Source organism: Leptodactylus fuscus, chromosome 2 (genome assembly GCF_031893055.1).
Source record: "Leptodactylus fuscus isolate aLepFus1 chromosome 2, aLepFus1.hap2, whole genome shotgun sequence".
Classification (NCBI taxonomy): domain Eukaryota; kingdom Metazoa; phylum Chordata; class Amphibia; order Anura; family Leptodactylidae; genus Leptodactylus; species Leptodactylus fuscus.
Genome location: NC_134266.1, coordinates 252,816,356 through 252,834,129, shown reverse-complemented (window position 1 = coordinate 252,834,129; position 17,774 = coordinate 252,816,356). Strand labels below are relative to the sequence as shown.

The 17,774-nt window shown below is 45.0% G+C and overlaps 1 protein-coding gene across 1 annotated transcript in view; it reads left to right on the top strand.

Moving 5' to 3' along the window:
- The window catches only part of IFT88 (intraflagellar transport 88), a 61,562-nt gene extending 48,799 nt beyond the window's left edge, over positions 1-12,763 (top strand). Inside the window, exons 21-26 of the mRNA XM_075266061.1 lie at positions 517-569; positions 1,906-1,971; positions 2,696-2,802; positions 6,974-7,043; positions 10,634-10,744; positions 12,408-12,763. Of these exons, the coding sequence (XP_075122162.1) occupies positions 517-569; positions 1,906-1,971; positions 2,696-2,802; positions 6,974-7,043; positions 10,634-10,744; positions 12,408-12,529 (529 nt within the window). The 3' untranslated portion in view covers positions 12,530-12,763. The remainder of the gene's footprint in view (positions 1-516; positions 570-1,905; positions 1,972-2,695; positions 2,803-6,973; positions 7,044-10,633; positions 10,745-12,407) is intronic.
- Positions 12,764-17,774: the final 5,011 nt, after the last annotated feature.

The following is a 17,774-nucleotide window of genomic DNA, read 5'->3' as shown; positions in this document are numbered from 1 at the left end:
ATAAGCTGGTGTAAGCGGCCATTTTCCTGTGGCCGTGGGCATGCGCAGTTGGCTCTGCTCCAGGCCCGATGGTATAGCCGACTGCGCATACATAGACGAATGAAACCAAGGATGGAAGAAGACACAGGAAGAGGCCGTTCCAGAAGAAGATGGAGGCGTCGCTGGAGATTTCTCTCGCAGCATTGTGGACGCTCCCAGTGCTGCAAGAGAACTCATTTGCATACTGAAGAAAACCGGGATTTCTACCGAACGGCCGTGCGGAAAAGACATCTAAAGGTAGGAGAAGAATAGCCTTTCTTAAGGCAATTCCTATGTGTTAGGGAGAAAAAAAGGGTGTCCAATGATAGGATCCCTTTAAGCTTCATTTTCACAAACATAAATATGGTGAGCATTTGGAAAGCACACACCGAATTTTAGGATGAATAATCTTGACAATTCCCCTTCTGTATATAGTTCATATAATGGATCATTGCATATAGAGTTTCATTGTCAGTAATGTATATTTATTATCTACAGACCCAATCAAGTGAAATGGCAACTAATGCTGGCAAGCTGTCACAGAAGAAGTGGTAGGTATCATATCTCAGTGGTCGCCCTTGTACTGTGGGTTAGGCTTCTGTAACTATAGTTGTAAATGAATAATTGTAGGTTAAGGAGTTACTGTATTTTTCGGACTATAAGACGCACCTAGGTTTTAGAGGAGGAAAATAGGGAAAAAAAATTTTGAAGCAAAAACTGGTAAAATATTTAATATATGGGAGTTGTAGTTTTGCAACAGCTGCAAGGCCACATTGACAGGTGACCCTGCAGCTGTACGGGGATGCATAGAGCGTTTTTTTTTGCGGGGCCAGCTGTACTTTTTAGTTATACCATTTTGGGGGATATCTATTGCTTAGATCACCTTGTATTGAAAAAAAAAAGAGGAGGTGATTTAGAACTTTTATTTATTTCATATTTTTAAAGCTTTTTTTTTTTTTTTTTTTTTTTTTTTTTTTTTTTTTATACTATTTTATTCCCCCCCGGGGGCTTGAACCTGCGGTCACTTGATCGCAAGTCCCATAGACGGCAATACAACTGTATTGCCGTCTATGGGACATTCTGTCTATTAGTATTACGGCTGGTCATAGAGACCAGCCGCAATACTAATATACAGCAGTGACAGACCTCGGAGCCTCATTAGGCTCCCGGCTGTCACCCGAACAGGTCGGCTCCTGCGATATCGCCGCGCAGGAGCCGGCCTGCAACTTTACAGGTACGGGGCCGGTGGGGACCGGCCCCGGGGGAGAAGGGGCCGCTTATACTGACCCGGCATCCGCTGTACTAGAGAGGCGGATTCCGGGGAGGGATAGACGCCGGGGCCTGAGACATCGCTACGATCCTCTCCCCTGCATGAAGCCAGCGGCGGGGGCACGGAGGAGCCCCTGCCGCTGCTGGCTTCATGCGGGGCAGAGGAGCGCAGCGATGTCTCAGGCCCCGGCACCTGTAATGGCGTCTATCACTTACCGGCTTCCGCCTCTCTATTACAGCGGATGCCAGGCGCCACCTTCAGACTATAAGACGCACCCTTCTTTTCCCCAAAAATTTTGGGGAAAAAAAGTGCGTCTTATAGTCCGAAAAATACGGTAAATACGGCTCTACATCAGAGCAGCCAATGGCCACCATATGGCGATGATCTACTCAGTACAGTTTTCAGAGTAGCCTTAGACAGCCCTGCTGGCATGACAACAGCGAATATAGGTGCAGAAACGTATATATGTATGCATATTGGGTGACTGTGAACTGAACAAGCCAATTCGGCATGACCAGCCAACCCTATCGTGGTCTAACTCCTCACGGTGGCAGATGTTACGTTAGTTACTCAGATATTGCTTACATTGAATTCTCACGTTTTTTCTTTTTTCTCAGGCAACTATCAGAAAGCTCTAGATAAATATAAAGAAATTCATCAGAAGTTTCCGGACAATGTTGAATGTAAGGAATATTCTTCTTCTACTCTGTGGTGTGCTAATACTTCAACCAGTATCAACATCTGAATATCAAACAGACGAAGGTCTGTTCTATCCCCACCCAGTCCCGTTCATGCGTCCTCTTACTTCACTCAGTTCCTTTTTTGTCCCAATATAGTAATAGCGGCCTCTTCTGTGCAACATACAATAATGAAGCCTCCTTAATGTCCCCCACACAGTATAATGCACCCTTAGTTTCTCAGCACATGTAATCCCCTTAGTGCCCCCCACCACACACTATAATACCTCCTTCAGCAGCCGCTACTTGGAATAATTCCCAATTGGTTCCCTTGCACAGTATAATGCATCATTTTTGCCCCAACAGAGTTTAAATGGATATTCGTTTTGGCACTGATATCACTCCACTGTCAGAGGGCCCGGCCAAAATAACAGTACTGATATCTCTGCAACCAGGGCACATACCGCTGCATTTAACTTTCCAGCGGTATGTAACACCACCAATACACGCCAATAAAAAGTCCTATTTAACAATACCGATATTGCCCCCATATACTACCGTGTCCCCTTTTGCCAAAGTATGTGTCCAGAAGGTGTCCCTTTTTCCCTGGTATAGCACAATATAATCAGTATAGCCTCACTAGTGCAACCACAATGCAGCACCCAAGTATGGAAACATATCTTCTATTTCTGATTTCTAAAATATTTTGCACCTCTTTAATGATCCACAGGTTTGCGCTTCTTGGTGCGACTTTGCACAGATATTGGGTTAAAAGAAGTTCAAGAATATACAACAAAGTTGAAGAAGGCGGAGAAAATGAAGGAGTTAAAGGAACAGGTAATTCTTATCTGTAAGAAAGTTATATATGGCAAATGATGGCAAAGCCTAAAGTATATAAATACATTTTATAACCATTAGATATTTATCTTATCCATGAAGGTTTCATTATATATGTCTGAGATGAGGAGAGCTCCCAACCTTAAAGGGGTTGTCCCATGAAAAGCATCCTATCTATACTGCTAGTTTATGTGGATTTAAGACTTTTCCTAAATACATTGCTTTATCAAAACTGCTTTGTTTGGCCGCTATCTTAATTTATTCACTTCATTATCGACACTGCGTTTATATAGCCACTGGGCTTATCTGCTCATTTCCCAAGTGACTAGCTGCCTGCTCTCAGGGGGGAGGGAGGGGCTGACAAACAACGGAGCTCCTCAGATAGGGGAGGGGGGAGGTGAGAGCTCCGGGATTACTGTGCTGTCTATCTTCAGTTTTTCCACTAATCAGCCGGTTTAATTGAATTTGGCTGATAAGGGCTGAGATAAGGAGTCCGGTACCTCTGTATGTAATGCAAGGTGACTCAAATCCAGCTCTGCTACATCAGTTTCCACATCAGCTTTAGACTGTGGTAATGCATTTACAACCAATCCCTCATTACTGACTGCAAACATAGCAGATAGCAGAGCAAGTGAAACCCTGCCCACCAATGTGCCGAGAAATCCAGGAAGTGAAGAGAGCACAGAGCCTGCAGGCTGCAGAACAAGAGTTATGGGAATACCCCTTTAAAAGGGTATTCTTATCTCAAGGATCATGGTCAGACTTATAGCTAAAGCTAAAAGAAGTGTTTTACCTAATACATTGCTTTATCTAGCTTGCTCTGTTTGTGAGATACAGCTAAATCTCTCTCCTTACAGCTGGTTGCCTAGGTTAGAGTCCTGCTCTAAGGTCAGAATGATGACTTAGCCCCTGCCCCTGGCCATCTCTATTCTCTTCCAGAACTTATTAGGGCTCAAAAACTGAAGAAAGGGAGGCTTTCTGTCGCATTGAGTGCAGGTAGTGCAGCACTGCACCGATTCAGTCAGTGGGGCAGTCCTGCAATATCCAAGGGTAGGCCATCAGTCTTACAAATCGCATAACCCCTTTAATACATTAAAAATAATAGCTGAGCAAACAGAACATTATATACTATTATATACTATTCTACAGGCCATTCGAAAAATGCTTTGGGCATTGGTTGCTTGGGAAAAATGCAGGGATCTGGATGATTCTTATCTCCTCCAGAAGAAAGCTCCTGACGTTTGGAGAAAAAAAAAGACCTGGACCTCACACTCTTATACATCTAGTATCTTCTCGGCAAAATCAACAAAAAATGAGCTTCTTAGTGTACGTTTAGAGCAAGGTCTCTAAGCCTGCTAACTACTTCCTGGTGACCTCTGTATAGTGGGGGTCCCTACTGTATTGGGTGTGGCGCTGCATGACGATGACAACCACGGTAGCTCAGCACCCATGGGGGATCGACCTAGCAGCCTAACAGCACCCCCTACTGTCAGGCACTGCCTTATATAATGCTACAAGGGAGTGTACAGGGTTAATGTTTAGACTGCTAAAATAGCCAAGAAAACACATTTTTTCAAGCATCAGGATTAGATTATAAGAGACCGCTGTATGTCATGCACGTGCACCATGAAGTATTTACGAACGTTTCAAGGAAATTGATACATTGCGCCCAAATGAGTAATACAAGGAATAGAAAAATTCTGCATATGAATAATTATCCCCATATAGGAGAATGTGCTAATGTGCAAGAAAAATTAGTTGTTGTAGTAACCCAATTTATAGTGTCTTGGTACAACATAAACATTTCATAGACAACAGTGACCCCTAGATATTCCATAGACAACAGTGACCCCTAGATATTCCATAGACAACAGTGACCCCTAGATATTCCATAGACAAGAGTGACCCCTAGATATTTCATAGACAACAGTGACCCCTAGATATTCCATAGACAACAGTGACCCCTAGATATTCCATAGACAACAGTGACCCCTAGATATTCCATAGACAAGAGTGACTCCTAGATATTTCATAGACAACAGTGACCCCTAGATATTCCATAGACATCAGTGACCCCTAGATATTCCATAGACAACAGTGACCCCTAGATATTCTATAGACAACAGTGAACCCTAGATATTCCATAGACAGCAGTGACCCCTAGATATTCCATAGAAAATAGTGACCCCTAGATATTCCATAGACAACAGTGACCCCTAGATATTCCATAGACAACAGTGACCCCTAGATATTCCATAGACAAGAGTGACCCCTAGATATTCCATAGACAACAGTGACCCCTAGATATTCCATAGATAACAGTGACCCCTAGATATTCCATAGATAACAGTGACCCCTAGATATTCCATAGACAACAGTGACCCCTAGATATTCCATAGATAACAGTGACCCCTAGATATTCCATAGATAACAGTGACCCCTAGATATTCCATAGACAACAGTGACCCCTAGATATTCCATAGACAACAGTGACCCCTAGATATTCCATAGACAACAGTGACCCCTAGATATTCCATAGACAACAGTGACCCCTAGATATTCCATAGACAACAGTGACCCCTAGATATTCTATAGACAACAGTGACCCCTAGATATTCCATAGACAACAGTGACCCCTAGATATTCTATAGACAACAGTGACCCCTAGATATTCCATAGACAACAGTGACCCCTAGATATTCCATAGACAACAGTGACCCCTAGATATTCTATAGACAACAGTGACCCCTAGATATTCCATAGATAACAGTGACCCCTAGATATTCCATAGACAACAGTGACCCCTAGATATTCCATAGACAACAGTGACCCCTAGATATTCTATAGACAACAGTGAACCCTAGATATTCCATAGACAGCAGTGACCCCTAGATATTCCATAGAAAATAGTGACCCCTAGATATTCCATAGACAACAGTGACCCCTAGATATTCCATAGACAACAGTGACCCCTAGATATTCCATAGACAAGAGTGACCCCTAGATATTCCATAGACAACAGTGACCCCTAGATATTCCATAGATAACAGTGACCCCTAGATATTCCATAGATAACAGTGACCCCTAGATATTCCATAGACAACAGTGACCCCTAGATATTCCATAGATAACAGTGACCCCTAGATATTCCATAGATAACAGTGACCCCTAGATATTCCATAGACAACAGTGACCCCTAGATATTCCATAGACAACAGTGACCCCTAGATATTCCATAGACAACAGTGACCCCTAGATATTCCATAGACAACAGATATTCCTCTAGATATTCCATAGACAACAGTGACCCCTAGATATTCCATAGACAACAGTGACCTCTAGATATTCCATAGACAACAGATATTCCTCTAGATAGTCCATAGACAACAGTGACCTCTAGATAAAAAAAAAAATCTGACCATGGGCTGCAAAGAGGTCAAAACAAACAATCATTGACATCCTTAAGGTCACGACTGTCCCAATCCCAACCATTCTGTCCCTGTTCAGCCAGCATCATGTCTGTGTACGATCCGGATTGTTATTCACAGTATCGGACTAAGGCCAGGTTTCCATTCAAAACGGATTTCCGCTGCAAAATCCCATCATATTTCTTTAACATCTTCTTCATATTCAGATATAACCAGGATTCATCCCCTTCCAGATGGCATTGTCTTACCAGTATGTCTGCTTCTTTACCCTTTCCTTTCTACCATTGCATGAAGAGTGGGGATTTTGTTGAATACGTGATATAACTGTACACTGCTAGTATACATATATATATCCTGGTATATATTAGTCGCTGAAGTTCCCACCTAACGCTACAGATCTCTACCAAGGCTGTGGTTTAAAATAAGATTAGCGGTGCCTGAAGGGCCTTTTTAAAGCCTATTCACGCCTATGTGGGGCTCATACAGCCAAATTTTGCTGATAGAGCCCCTTTAAATAAATCTGCATCAAAACCGCATGCCGTTTTTTCCACTGCCATTTTCTTCTACACCCTACCTGACCATCTGAATGCCCCCTAAAGCTGGCGTACACATAAGATGCCCATGTCATAGTGCCTGGGAAATGAGTGCCATGTCTGGAAGGAATACATAGCCCGGAGCGGCAGGTCTTACATCCACATTGCCTTCACCTTGGTCTTACCAACCTCTTCTTATTTCCTTTGCAGCGCGTGAAATCTGGCAGGGATGGCAGTGCCCGCAGTCGGAGGGAGGGCAGAGAGGGCAGTGCAAGCAGCGGTAAGTGTTTGTATTATACTGATACTGTTCTCCATGGGCCTGCAGTCACTGGTTGGATGTTAAAGGGGTTGTCCAGGATAAACTATCTTTTTTTATATTAGTCTCCCATTGCAGTCCGGTCCTGCTGCGCCTGTGTTTTCCTCCAGCATCGAGAAGGTGTCAGTAGTGCAGCTGCAAGCTTTTGGCCTGTGACTTGATCACCTTATATTTCACATTTACAGGTTAAACTAAGGGGTCTTATGTTTTGTTAGTTATACCTATACATTAGAGCTTCGCACCATCCCCCTGCTGAGACTCGCTGGAGAGGAACTGGTGACGTTACTGACATAAATCACCGGTTCCTTTCCTTTGGCCACGGCTTGGTCTCAGCGGTCACGTGAGCCTCTTCGCTTTTGGTGTGGCGAGTGCCAGCGTGGGGATGGAAAGGTGACTGGGACTGGTGAGAGAGATTTTGTTGTTTTACACTAACCCTGGCCACTCTTGAGTTTGTTCCAAATCCTGGACAACGCGGCCCAGTTGTAGAGATAAGCACAAGCAGGGCCCCCGAGGTACCATGTAGTAAAAACTTCTGGGGTGCATCTGTGCTACGCACTGTGCTTATATCTACGGCTTACATTCAGTATGCCATTTATAACCTGGCCAGTGTACGCTATATTACTTTCCAGCCACAAGGGGGTGTATCTACAGCTGCCAGTGCATAAAGGTCCGCAGCAGCCGCTCTGCTTGATGTCAGGTTGTGGGTCTGCTGGGACTTGTATTTCCACAACCACTAAAATGCATGGATGGTAATGGCTTACAGAGCTGGACCAATTCGCATTGCTTGTTAAAGTGTGCGTATTGTTTATACATAAGCTGGTTATGGGGGGAGGGGATGGGTAAGGTGTGGTGGGTGGGGAAATCCAAAAACAGCAGCACGTATAAAAACATTTACCTAGAAATTAGACCGCCTGCAGCTAGGGTCATGTCCAAGAATATGGTGTACAAGACAGAGAACGTACTTATGAAATTGCTGATATGTTCACCCAATAAGCAGCACGTGAAAGCAATTACGTCCTCGGAGTTCAGGGCCGTGTTCATACACATTTAACTCTGTACAGCTCCGCTCCAGGCCCACAGGGCAAGTGCTTATAAAAGAAAAAAGTCCTATCAATCTGAATTGAGGTCTTTGTTGTACTAATGTAGTAATGTGGCAGTCTCTGCAAATGACGGGCTTCATCCAATCCTGGTGTGCAAAATACCCCACCATACCAAATCTGTGGGGGTCCCAGCAGTGGAACACTCACTGACCAGCCTTGTCTAACAGCGGATCTCCTGGAGTCCTGGATGCCAGACCCCCACTAGTCATGTATGGGTGACCTGTCCAGTATGTAATGCCTAATGACTCTCAATGCTGTACGTTATATAACGCTGTGCCCAAGGGATCACCCAAAATGCTGGGGAGTGACTATCACTGACAGCGGACAATCCTCAGCAACATATGTAGTAATCTACAGTAATGGCTACACAACACAATGCCATGGCTTATCAGTGCACGTGGATATACGCTCTCCTATATGGTTGATATGGCGAGAGGAACCCACTAGATCTGTAGTGAATCACCTCGCCTGAGACCTGACAGGAGAATCTTATTCAATGTTCAGTAATGTAAAGTGACTGGGAATGGGCGGCTTCCGATCCTCACCCTCTTCACTACCTTAAAACTCCTCCAGATGTTTTCATATTGAATGACCGTCTTCTGTTCATTGCCAGTCATGCCAGTTGCGTTTAGGACGGCGTGACGGAAACTGTAAATGAAACCATATGGATGGTATTGGAGTGTACATGAGGTTCTCCTCAGTGATTTTCAGGGGTGTAATGAGGAAAGTTGGGGCCCCATAGAAAGCTTTTGACCGGCCGCCATAGCCCCCACACATTATAACGTGCACTGTACTGATCTCACGCACACATACGGTTTATTGCTTTTTTTTTATTGGCCTTTTATACGGTATATTTCTTCCTTTACTGGCCTGCCCCTTACATTATACCATCTATAGAGATGAACAAGTAGTATTCGATAGAATTCTACAGTATTCGAAATACTTGTACTCGATCGAATACTACTCCTATTCGCAGTAAATATTCGATTCAGAGCCAGCTTTGATTGGCCGAATGCTATACACTGTATAGCATTCGGCAAATCAACATTGGTTCTGCAGCAGGCTCGTCTTTGCTAGTCGAGAGAGCTGGCAGCTTGCTGTTACGAGGTAGCTTACTTTTTCTCATTGGAATGCATTGACCAGCGTTGATTGGCCAGTGTGCAGCATTCGGCGAATCAACGCTGATTCTGCCGGAGGCTCATCTGTGAAGAGGCGGAGTCTAAGATCAGACCACAGCAGTCTCCATTGTGGTCCGATCTCAGACTCCGCCTCCTCACAGACGAACCTCTGGCAGAACCAGCGTTGATTGGCCAAATGCTATACACTGGCCAATCAACGCTAGTCAATTCATTCCTATGAGAAAAAGTAAGCTCCCTCGTAACAGCAAGCTGCCAGCTCTCCCGACTAGCAAGGACGAGCCTGCGGCAAATCAACACTGGTTCTGCAGAAGGCTCGTCATTGCTAGTCGGGAGAGCTGGCAGCTTGCTGTTACAAGGGAGCTTACTTTTTATCAGTGCAACTGCAAGCGCTGTGCAGTTAAAGCGCATGGACCCCATAGACTATAATGGGGTCCATGCGCTTTAACTGCACAGCACTCCTCCTTAAACCCTCTCCTCCTGCTACTCGTGAACTTGGTGACTCTCCTTTAGTCGAATAGTGGTTTCTCCTGAAACGAGCATTTTTTCCCATAGACTATAATGGTATTCGATATTCACTCGAGTATTCGAATATTGAGGCTCTACTCGAAACAAATATTGAATCTCGAATATTTCACTGTTTGCTCATCTCTAACTATCTACATTACAGGAAGGGCCCTCTCAAAATATAGTGCTCTAGGCTGCTACCTACTGGATTACTATCCCTGCTCCTGTCCATGGCCGCCTCCGCTTAGGCCTTTATGTGGCCCTGCATATTACATCCTGACTCGATGTCCTAGATGTAATATGCGGCGCCCCCTGGAGCCCTAAGCGGATGCAGTTGTGGACCGGAGTAGGGATAGTTAAGCCCCTGGTGATTTTGGCTCCATGTATTCTATACATGTATAGTGTATCTGGGGTGTTGTCACTGCGGGCCATGTGTCCAATACTGGGACCTACTAATCGGACCGTGTCGTTTGGGGTTGTGATCCTATGTCACTATAAGACAACCAAAGCTACAGCCATTGCTGTTACTTGCAAGGAAGAGTATTGAAAGATCACCGCCAATATGGATGTACTTCTTGTTGTTTCTTATGCAAAAATGTCCACCATATCAAAACAGAAAAATGCCAATATTTCTGTAAAACAATGAAACATAATTTTCTGCTTTTGTCTGCTGGTGTGACTTCTGTGGACCTGTAGAAATCCTAGAAAGAAGCCCGCCCTGACATGTGGATTATATGGAAACTCCAGGTCCATGCGGTGTTAGATCCGGCGCCATCCATACTCATGCTTGGTCTGTTTTCTGTTATTCCAGACAGCGGGCAGAGCAGCAGCACCAGCGCTAAAGGAGAACGTCTTAGCGCGAAACTAAGATCACTCCCTACAGCTAATGATCCTTATGATACCAGTCCCAACCAAGAAATCGGTGAGACATTTCCAGCCATAAAGGATTCATGAGGTCTTACAGTAGACACATGGGAAATTCATTCATGTGCATGCGGCCCCAATGATCATGTTTATGGGGGCAAACATTTTGTCTGAGCTGCTCTTAATAACTCTAGGGGAGAAGCTTCACAGCAGTCACATGGACCATAGGATACAATAGACAGGAGGTGATTCCATTGACTTCTCTGAGTGTTGTGGGCATGCTCTGTGACCTGTGCAGGGGTCATTGGACATCAGCGACAGGGAATGGTGTGATCCAGCGTTATCTGTCATTGTAATATTGTCTGTGATTATAATAAGAAGATGGTGATGAAGTCATCTCTACAGGACAGGAAGTGTCAGTCTACTATTAGGCTCATTGGCCAGTGTGAAACCTGCAAGATTTTAAAGGGATTCTACCATTAAAAATCATTTTTTTCTTGTTGATGTCGGAATAGACTTAAGAAAGGCTATTCGTCTCTTACCTTTAGACGTCGTCTCCGGCCTGCCGTTCGGTAAAAATACCGTTTTTTACTGGGATGCAAATGAGTTCTCTCGCAGCACTGGGGGCGGGCCCCTGTGCTCAAACAGCACTGGGGGCGACTCCAATGCTGCGAGAGAACTCTCCAGTGCCGTCTCTATCTTCAACAGCAACCGCCTTTTCTGTCATCTTCTTCCGGCTGGGGGGTCACACTCCGACGCATGCGCAGTACGCTCCTGTAGCTCTCTGTAGAACTACAGGAGCCTACTGCGCATGCGCGCAAGAGCGGCCTCCAAAAAATGGCCGCCGGCCGGCATTCGCACTTGGCTCTACTTGCGTCTCGATGGCAGAGCCGACTGTGCAGGCGACTGAGTGTGACTGAGACTGAGAAATCGACAGAAGAGGTGGTTGCTGTTGAAGATAGAGGCGTCGCTGGAGAGAGTTCTCTGGCAGCATTGGGGACGCCCCCAGTGCTGTTTGAGCGCTTGGGCCTGTCCCCAGTGCTGTGAGAGAACTAATTTGCATACCGGTAAAAAACGGTATTCCTATCGAACGACGGTCCAGAGACGACTTTTAAAGGTAGGAGACGAATAGCCTTTCTTAAGGCTATTCCGACGTCTTAACGAGAAAAAATAGATTTTTAATGGTAGAATCACTTTAAAAATTGCGTTTTTTAAATTTTTCTAACCTCATAGATTCTTCCAATGCAGCATTTAACCCCTCTGAGCCTGTATTTTAGTAGACAATAATCACAGGTGTAACGTGAAGCTCCTGGGTCCTAGTGCAGAATCTGTAACAGGGCCCCCCACCTACCATATGTGGCTGTTTATGTGAAAAGGGCCCACACGTCGATATGGAGTTCTTGGTATCATTGTAACGGTTATGGTGTAACAGTGTACAAATTCTTAAAAGTCTCAACAAATTTGTAAACTTGACATATTTTTAAATAAAATTTTTGCATAAAACAAAATTGTGATTTTTTTACCCAAATATGTTTTGGACTATTTTCTCTATAATTAGTATCGACGATCTGGGCCCTTTTCACGTAAACAGCCACATATATAGTTCTGATGTCTTCTTATGTGACGGAGGGTTATGGGACCCAGAGCCCAGGTGTGACTTCTTCCCCCACCCCTCCTAAAGCTCTGCCCCTGACGGTGATCTTTCATGCTTTGTCATGCAGATGTCTCCTACGTAGACCCTCTTGGTCCACAGATGGAAAGACCGAAAACTGCAGCTAAGAAGAGAGTGGAAGAGGAAGAATTTGCAGATGAAGAATTGGGGGACGACCTTCTCCCCGAATAACAGACTATAACCATTTCCATTGTGTTATTTATGTGTCGTGTGTGTAATTGTGGACTAAGACTATAGACGCATTGTATCTACAGAACAGGTTTTATACATAAAGTATATTTCTATGGAGTAAGGACTGCTGATGATTTCATGGTATAAAGGATTAGGTCATGGAGGGAGTAACATCTCATTATGGTAAACACATTCATTTTTGGGTTGGGTGAGGGGTTCATATAATGTACAAAGTAAGACCATACACAGTGCATGTATACAAGTGTGAAACACTAACACTTTCCGTAGTCCCTCCATAGAGGAGACAGTAAGCTACTTGTAAGCTGTCCACTTTTCATGGCAATGCTGAGATTTCCATCACCTCATGTATGATGTAATGATTTATGGAAGTGTCTGTGAGGCTGAGGTGCACATACTGCTACATGGTCTGAAGGCGGAAACTAAACACCATTTTGTGATGCCTGGCAGGGTGAGAAGTAACGGACTCGGCTTTTGGTCAACGATACATCATCTGCTGGTCCTCAAGTACAAGGTCAGCAGTGTATGATACCAGGACTACTGTTGTATTATCAGGTTACCGGACTAGGTCAGTCCACCAAGGTCTTCTCCAACTATGGGGAACGTTACCGGGCAGTGTCCAAACTCATTCAGCTCTACCAAGCAGGGTTACCTTCATAAGGACAATGATGTCCAACTTTTAATGAGTTTCATATGGAGGAACTCGAGTGGCCTGCCCAAAGCTCTAACTTCAACCCTATCCAAAATCTTTGGGATAAATTGTAGAGGTGTTTGTGAGCCATGTCTTCTCATCCAACATCAGTGTCGGGCCTTACTATTCTAAGTCTTCACAGAAGAATGCAGTTAGTTATAGCGAGTAAAGGGTACCTAGATGTCCAACAACCTAATACCGTGTAATGGCCAGGTATCTACACCGTCCAGTCATATTAATGTCACCACCGCCTACTTTTGACGTCAACGTTAAATAACCAATGGCAGAAGGCACGTGTCATCAGCCATCTGGGTGCACTCATCATTGTGGGAGGCACGATGGATCAACAAGTATGCATCTATCCTTGCGGACCATGTTCACCCCTACATGTGAATTGTTTATTCCTCAGGATGATGGTGGCATCTACCAGCAGGACAATGCGATGTGTTATAAAGCTCACATTGTATGTGCGTGGTTGGAGGAGCACCAGGATGAGTTTACCGTACTCCCTTGGCCAGCAAATTCCTTGGACTTGAACCCAATTGAGAATCTGTGGGACCACCACGATCCAATGGATGCTCAACCACATAACCTAGCGCAGCTGGCCACGGCACTGGAGTCGGCATGGCTCAACATCCCAGTGTCATCATCACAACATCCCCTCTCTTCCTGCACGTCTCGCAGCGGTCCGCTCTGCCAAAGGGGGTTATTCTGGATTTTGACAGGTGGTCACAGTAATGTGACAGGACTGTGTATATATTTATGGCCAAGCAATGTATGTATGTGTATATATTATATAACAGGTCTGTGGAGTCGGTAGGCCAAACCACCTTTGCACAGCCTGACTCTGACTCCTTTATAGATTACAGCCAGGGGCAGTAAGAAACAATAAAGATCTTCTATTGCATTAAAAAGCCAGTGATTCCTATGAAGATAAAAAATCTAACAAATTATACTTGTAATTAATATACAATATTCATAATTGTATCATCTCATTTCAAATTATTTTTTTATTTTCTTTCTGACTCCACCCAAAATTGTCTCCGACTCCAAATCGTTGTTATATACTATATGGGAAACCAATGATATGTATACCGGCATGCGCCAAAGTCTCACCTGTCCCCATAATGTCTTCTTTTATTTAGGCAGTGTTGTGTTTTGCTGCACTTGGGAATCTGGATAAAGAATTTCTAGTCCTTATAGATCGATTGGGTCGTTCTTTATACAGGTTCTCAGGCAGGTTGTTGCGGGAAGGGTATAGGAGAGACCTTCCTAAAAAACGTAGGTAGAGAGTGAAGGTTAGACTTGGTGGGTGAACTTCTTCATTTGACCTCAGAGGTAGGGTTGAGCGATCGTGTTCTGAAAAGATCGGATTCCGATCGGCGATCGAGAAAATTTCGCGATCAGAATTCCGAACACGATCTTTTTAGGTGGGATCGAGATCAGTACTATTTCCCACAATGCTTTGCTTAGCCTTCACACTGAGTATACGCTCCGCTCATTCGGAGTGGAGTGTATACTCAATGTGAAGGCTCCGCTGCGGTTCCATAGGAATGAATGGAAGCAGCCGGCACACAGCCTTAACCCCTGCGTGCCGGCTGCCTCCATTCATTCTAATGGGAGACTAAACTAACATCTCTAGTAGCTACTTACCTCCAGAGATGGCTGGTCCGGTGCCTGGTGTTCTCCTTCTTCTTCGCCTCGCTGCCGCTCCACGCTGCTCTTCTCGTCTCGCTGCCCCCGCCTCCCAGGTTAATGTTTAAAGAGCTAGAAAGGCGGGGCTTGTGGCTTAGGAGAGTGTGGGCGGGTACAGGGCGGTGAGATGTGACGTCTCCCCACTCAGTACCCGCCCACTCTCTCCTAATCTGGGAGGCAGGGGGCAGCGAGGCGAGAAGAGCAGCGTGGAGCGGCAGTGAGGCAAAGAAGAACACCGGAGCAGCCATCTCTGCAGGTAAGTGGACACCAGGGGGGACTAAGTAGCCAGAGGATTAAAAAGAAAAAATCCTCTGGCTACTTAGTGATTCACTACACAGCGTGGATTCTAACAATTAAAGCGTTCACTTGTTAGATTCCATGCTGTATAGTGAATAGGATTGCTTTTAAAATCCGATCTCCGATTAATAAGAAAATCATATTGACTTGCATTGGGATCGAGATCGGGTTCGAATGAAAAATGATCGGAAGTCGGATTTTAAAATCGATCCTGAAAAGTCAAGACCGGCTCAACCCTACTCAGAAGTGATCTCCTGTCTATACTGACCAGTCCTGGTTCATTTCTACCGTCCTATTCAGGAATGAAGTCTGAATAAAAGTTACTGGGAAAAGTCCACTTGGAGAGCTAAAACCTCCGAGAAGACACCCAAAGCGTTGCCTTATATCTTAAGTACCCCTGAATGGATCCTATCCATCTCCCCACGTGCACCATAAATGTTAAACCCTACTTGTGAAACGTTATGTACAGGAAATGATTAGTTACCGGCTGGAATTTATTGGGTTATTTTTTACCTTTTCCATGGCTGAGGATTACACCCAGAACTTTCTATTAATTTACCACGCGCTGTTTTCAGTTTACAGCTTGGTAATGCTTTACATATGCTTGTAAATGTAATGGAAACTCTGCGAGTGCCGGCAGTATATGGAAAGTGGACACCCCCTCCCCTAATATAAAATGTGGTCATGTCGTGTAAACAGCCAAATCCTGACATTATACACCTGCTTATTTCTATTCACATCACGGTTATAAACCACGACCACCCGGCCTCACGATTCGTGTTTATTAAAGCGAATAGAATTTTTTGTTATCTTGGACGTATTAGAAATCCAGATGATTGTAATTTGTTAAAACAGACAGCAGACCGCTGTGTATAGGACTCCTGTCCATTAACTGCAGTGAAGAGTGACTATAAAGGGGGTTTCTTGCTGGAGGACTCCATATCTTCATGCTTTTCAGTTGGCAACATGTAATGCTTCATTTTCCCTGTGGAGGCGCTGCAGAGAAATTGAACACTTGCTGCTTCGGTGCTACTGACATGAAATTCTCACCAGATGTTGGTAACAACCCGTCTAATCCACGCAGGCAAAGAAATAAATCAAAGATGTCCATGAATGATGTGAAATAATGAGAAATAACAGGGAGAAGTATTACTGAAACGTACAGAAGTCTTTGTTGGTGTTGAAGCCTCAAGACGTCTCCTGTGTGGGGAAGTGTCTTGCGTTGTTCAGGTGTGATTTTGTCCCGTTCTTCTTATCCTGAAGATTTGGTTGTCTCCTTCCATTGGATTTATGTCAGGTGATTGGCACGGCCGTTCCAGCAGCTTTATCTCCTTTCCTCCTTGGCTGTGTGTTTGGGATCATCGTCTTGCTGAAATGTCCGCCCTCCTTTCATCTTCATCATCCTGGTAGTTGCTGCAGATTTTTATCAAAAATGTTTCAGTACATTTGTCCATTCATCCTTCAGTCACATGACGTTTGCCGATGCCATGTGCTGAAGAACTGCCCCACGCCATGATGTTTCCACCTCCAAACGGCACTGTTGGCCTGGTGTTTTTTGGGATGACAGGCCGTGCCTTTTGACCTCTAAACTCCGTGTATAATGGCATCCAGAGTTCAGTTTTGGTTTCAAATAACCAGACTATATCCTCCCTTGTCTTGAACATACTTTTTGTTCAGCACTGGAGTCTTGTGTGGTGAGCGAGCCTACCGGCCATGGAGGGTGAGGGCATTACTTATTGTTTTCTACCTGCTGATTCCAGGGATTTCCGTCACCCTCCACAAGTGCTCCTTCGCTCTTGGACAACTCTTCAGATAATTCTTTTCACTCCTCTCTTTAAAACATAGCTGGGAGCAGGGGTGAACCATGGGTTTCTGCCGCCTGAGGCAGACGTAAGAAAGCCGCCCCCCCTCCCCCCGGAGGAGGGGATGGGGCAGAGAGGAAAGGGGTGAGGCCGCACAGATGGGGCGGGGCTGAGCGGAGGGGGCGGGGCTGAGCGGAGTGAGCGTCTTTAGCAGGCAGGGAGAGGACCTGCTCTCTGCCTGAGCGTGAGAGGTGGCCGCTGGAGCAGCACTGCTCCAGCGGCTTCCCCAATCCACCGCTCAGTGACGGTGAGCCTAAGCCAGTCCAGGACAGCTTGTCTTGGACTGGCTTAGGTCAGCAAAAATGCCGCCCTCCCCAGGGCCTCATGGGACGTGCGGCGCTGGCTGGGAGTTCCTGTTCATAACCAGTATATGAAATAATGGTGGTTTATGTAGATAAACTGTTTTCCCTTAGTCCTAACAGCAGCACAATGTGGTGTATTTCTGCCCCTGCGTGCTGGTAGGACAGATGGAATATTTTAATCAGCAATTAATTTAAATATGCATGACTAGGCCCTACAAGAGGACACAGAGACCTCCCTCTCACATGTTAATACAAGAGTATAAGATGAATAATAGAGAAAGGAAAACAGATTATCTACATAAACCACCATTCCTTGTCGTCCTACAGCAGCACAATGTGGGGAGATGTCAAGTAATCCCCTTAGGGAGGGTTTCCTCAAC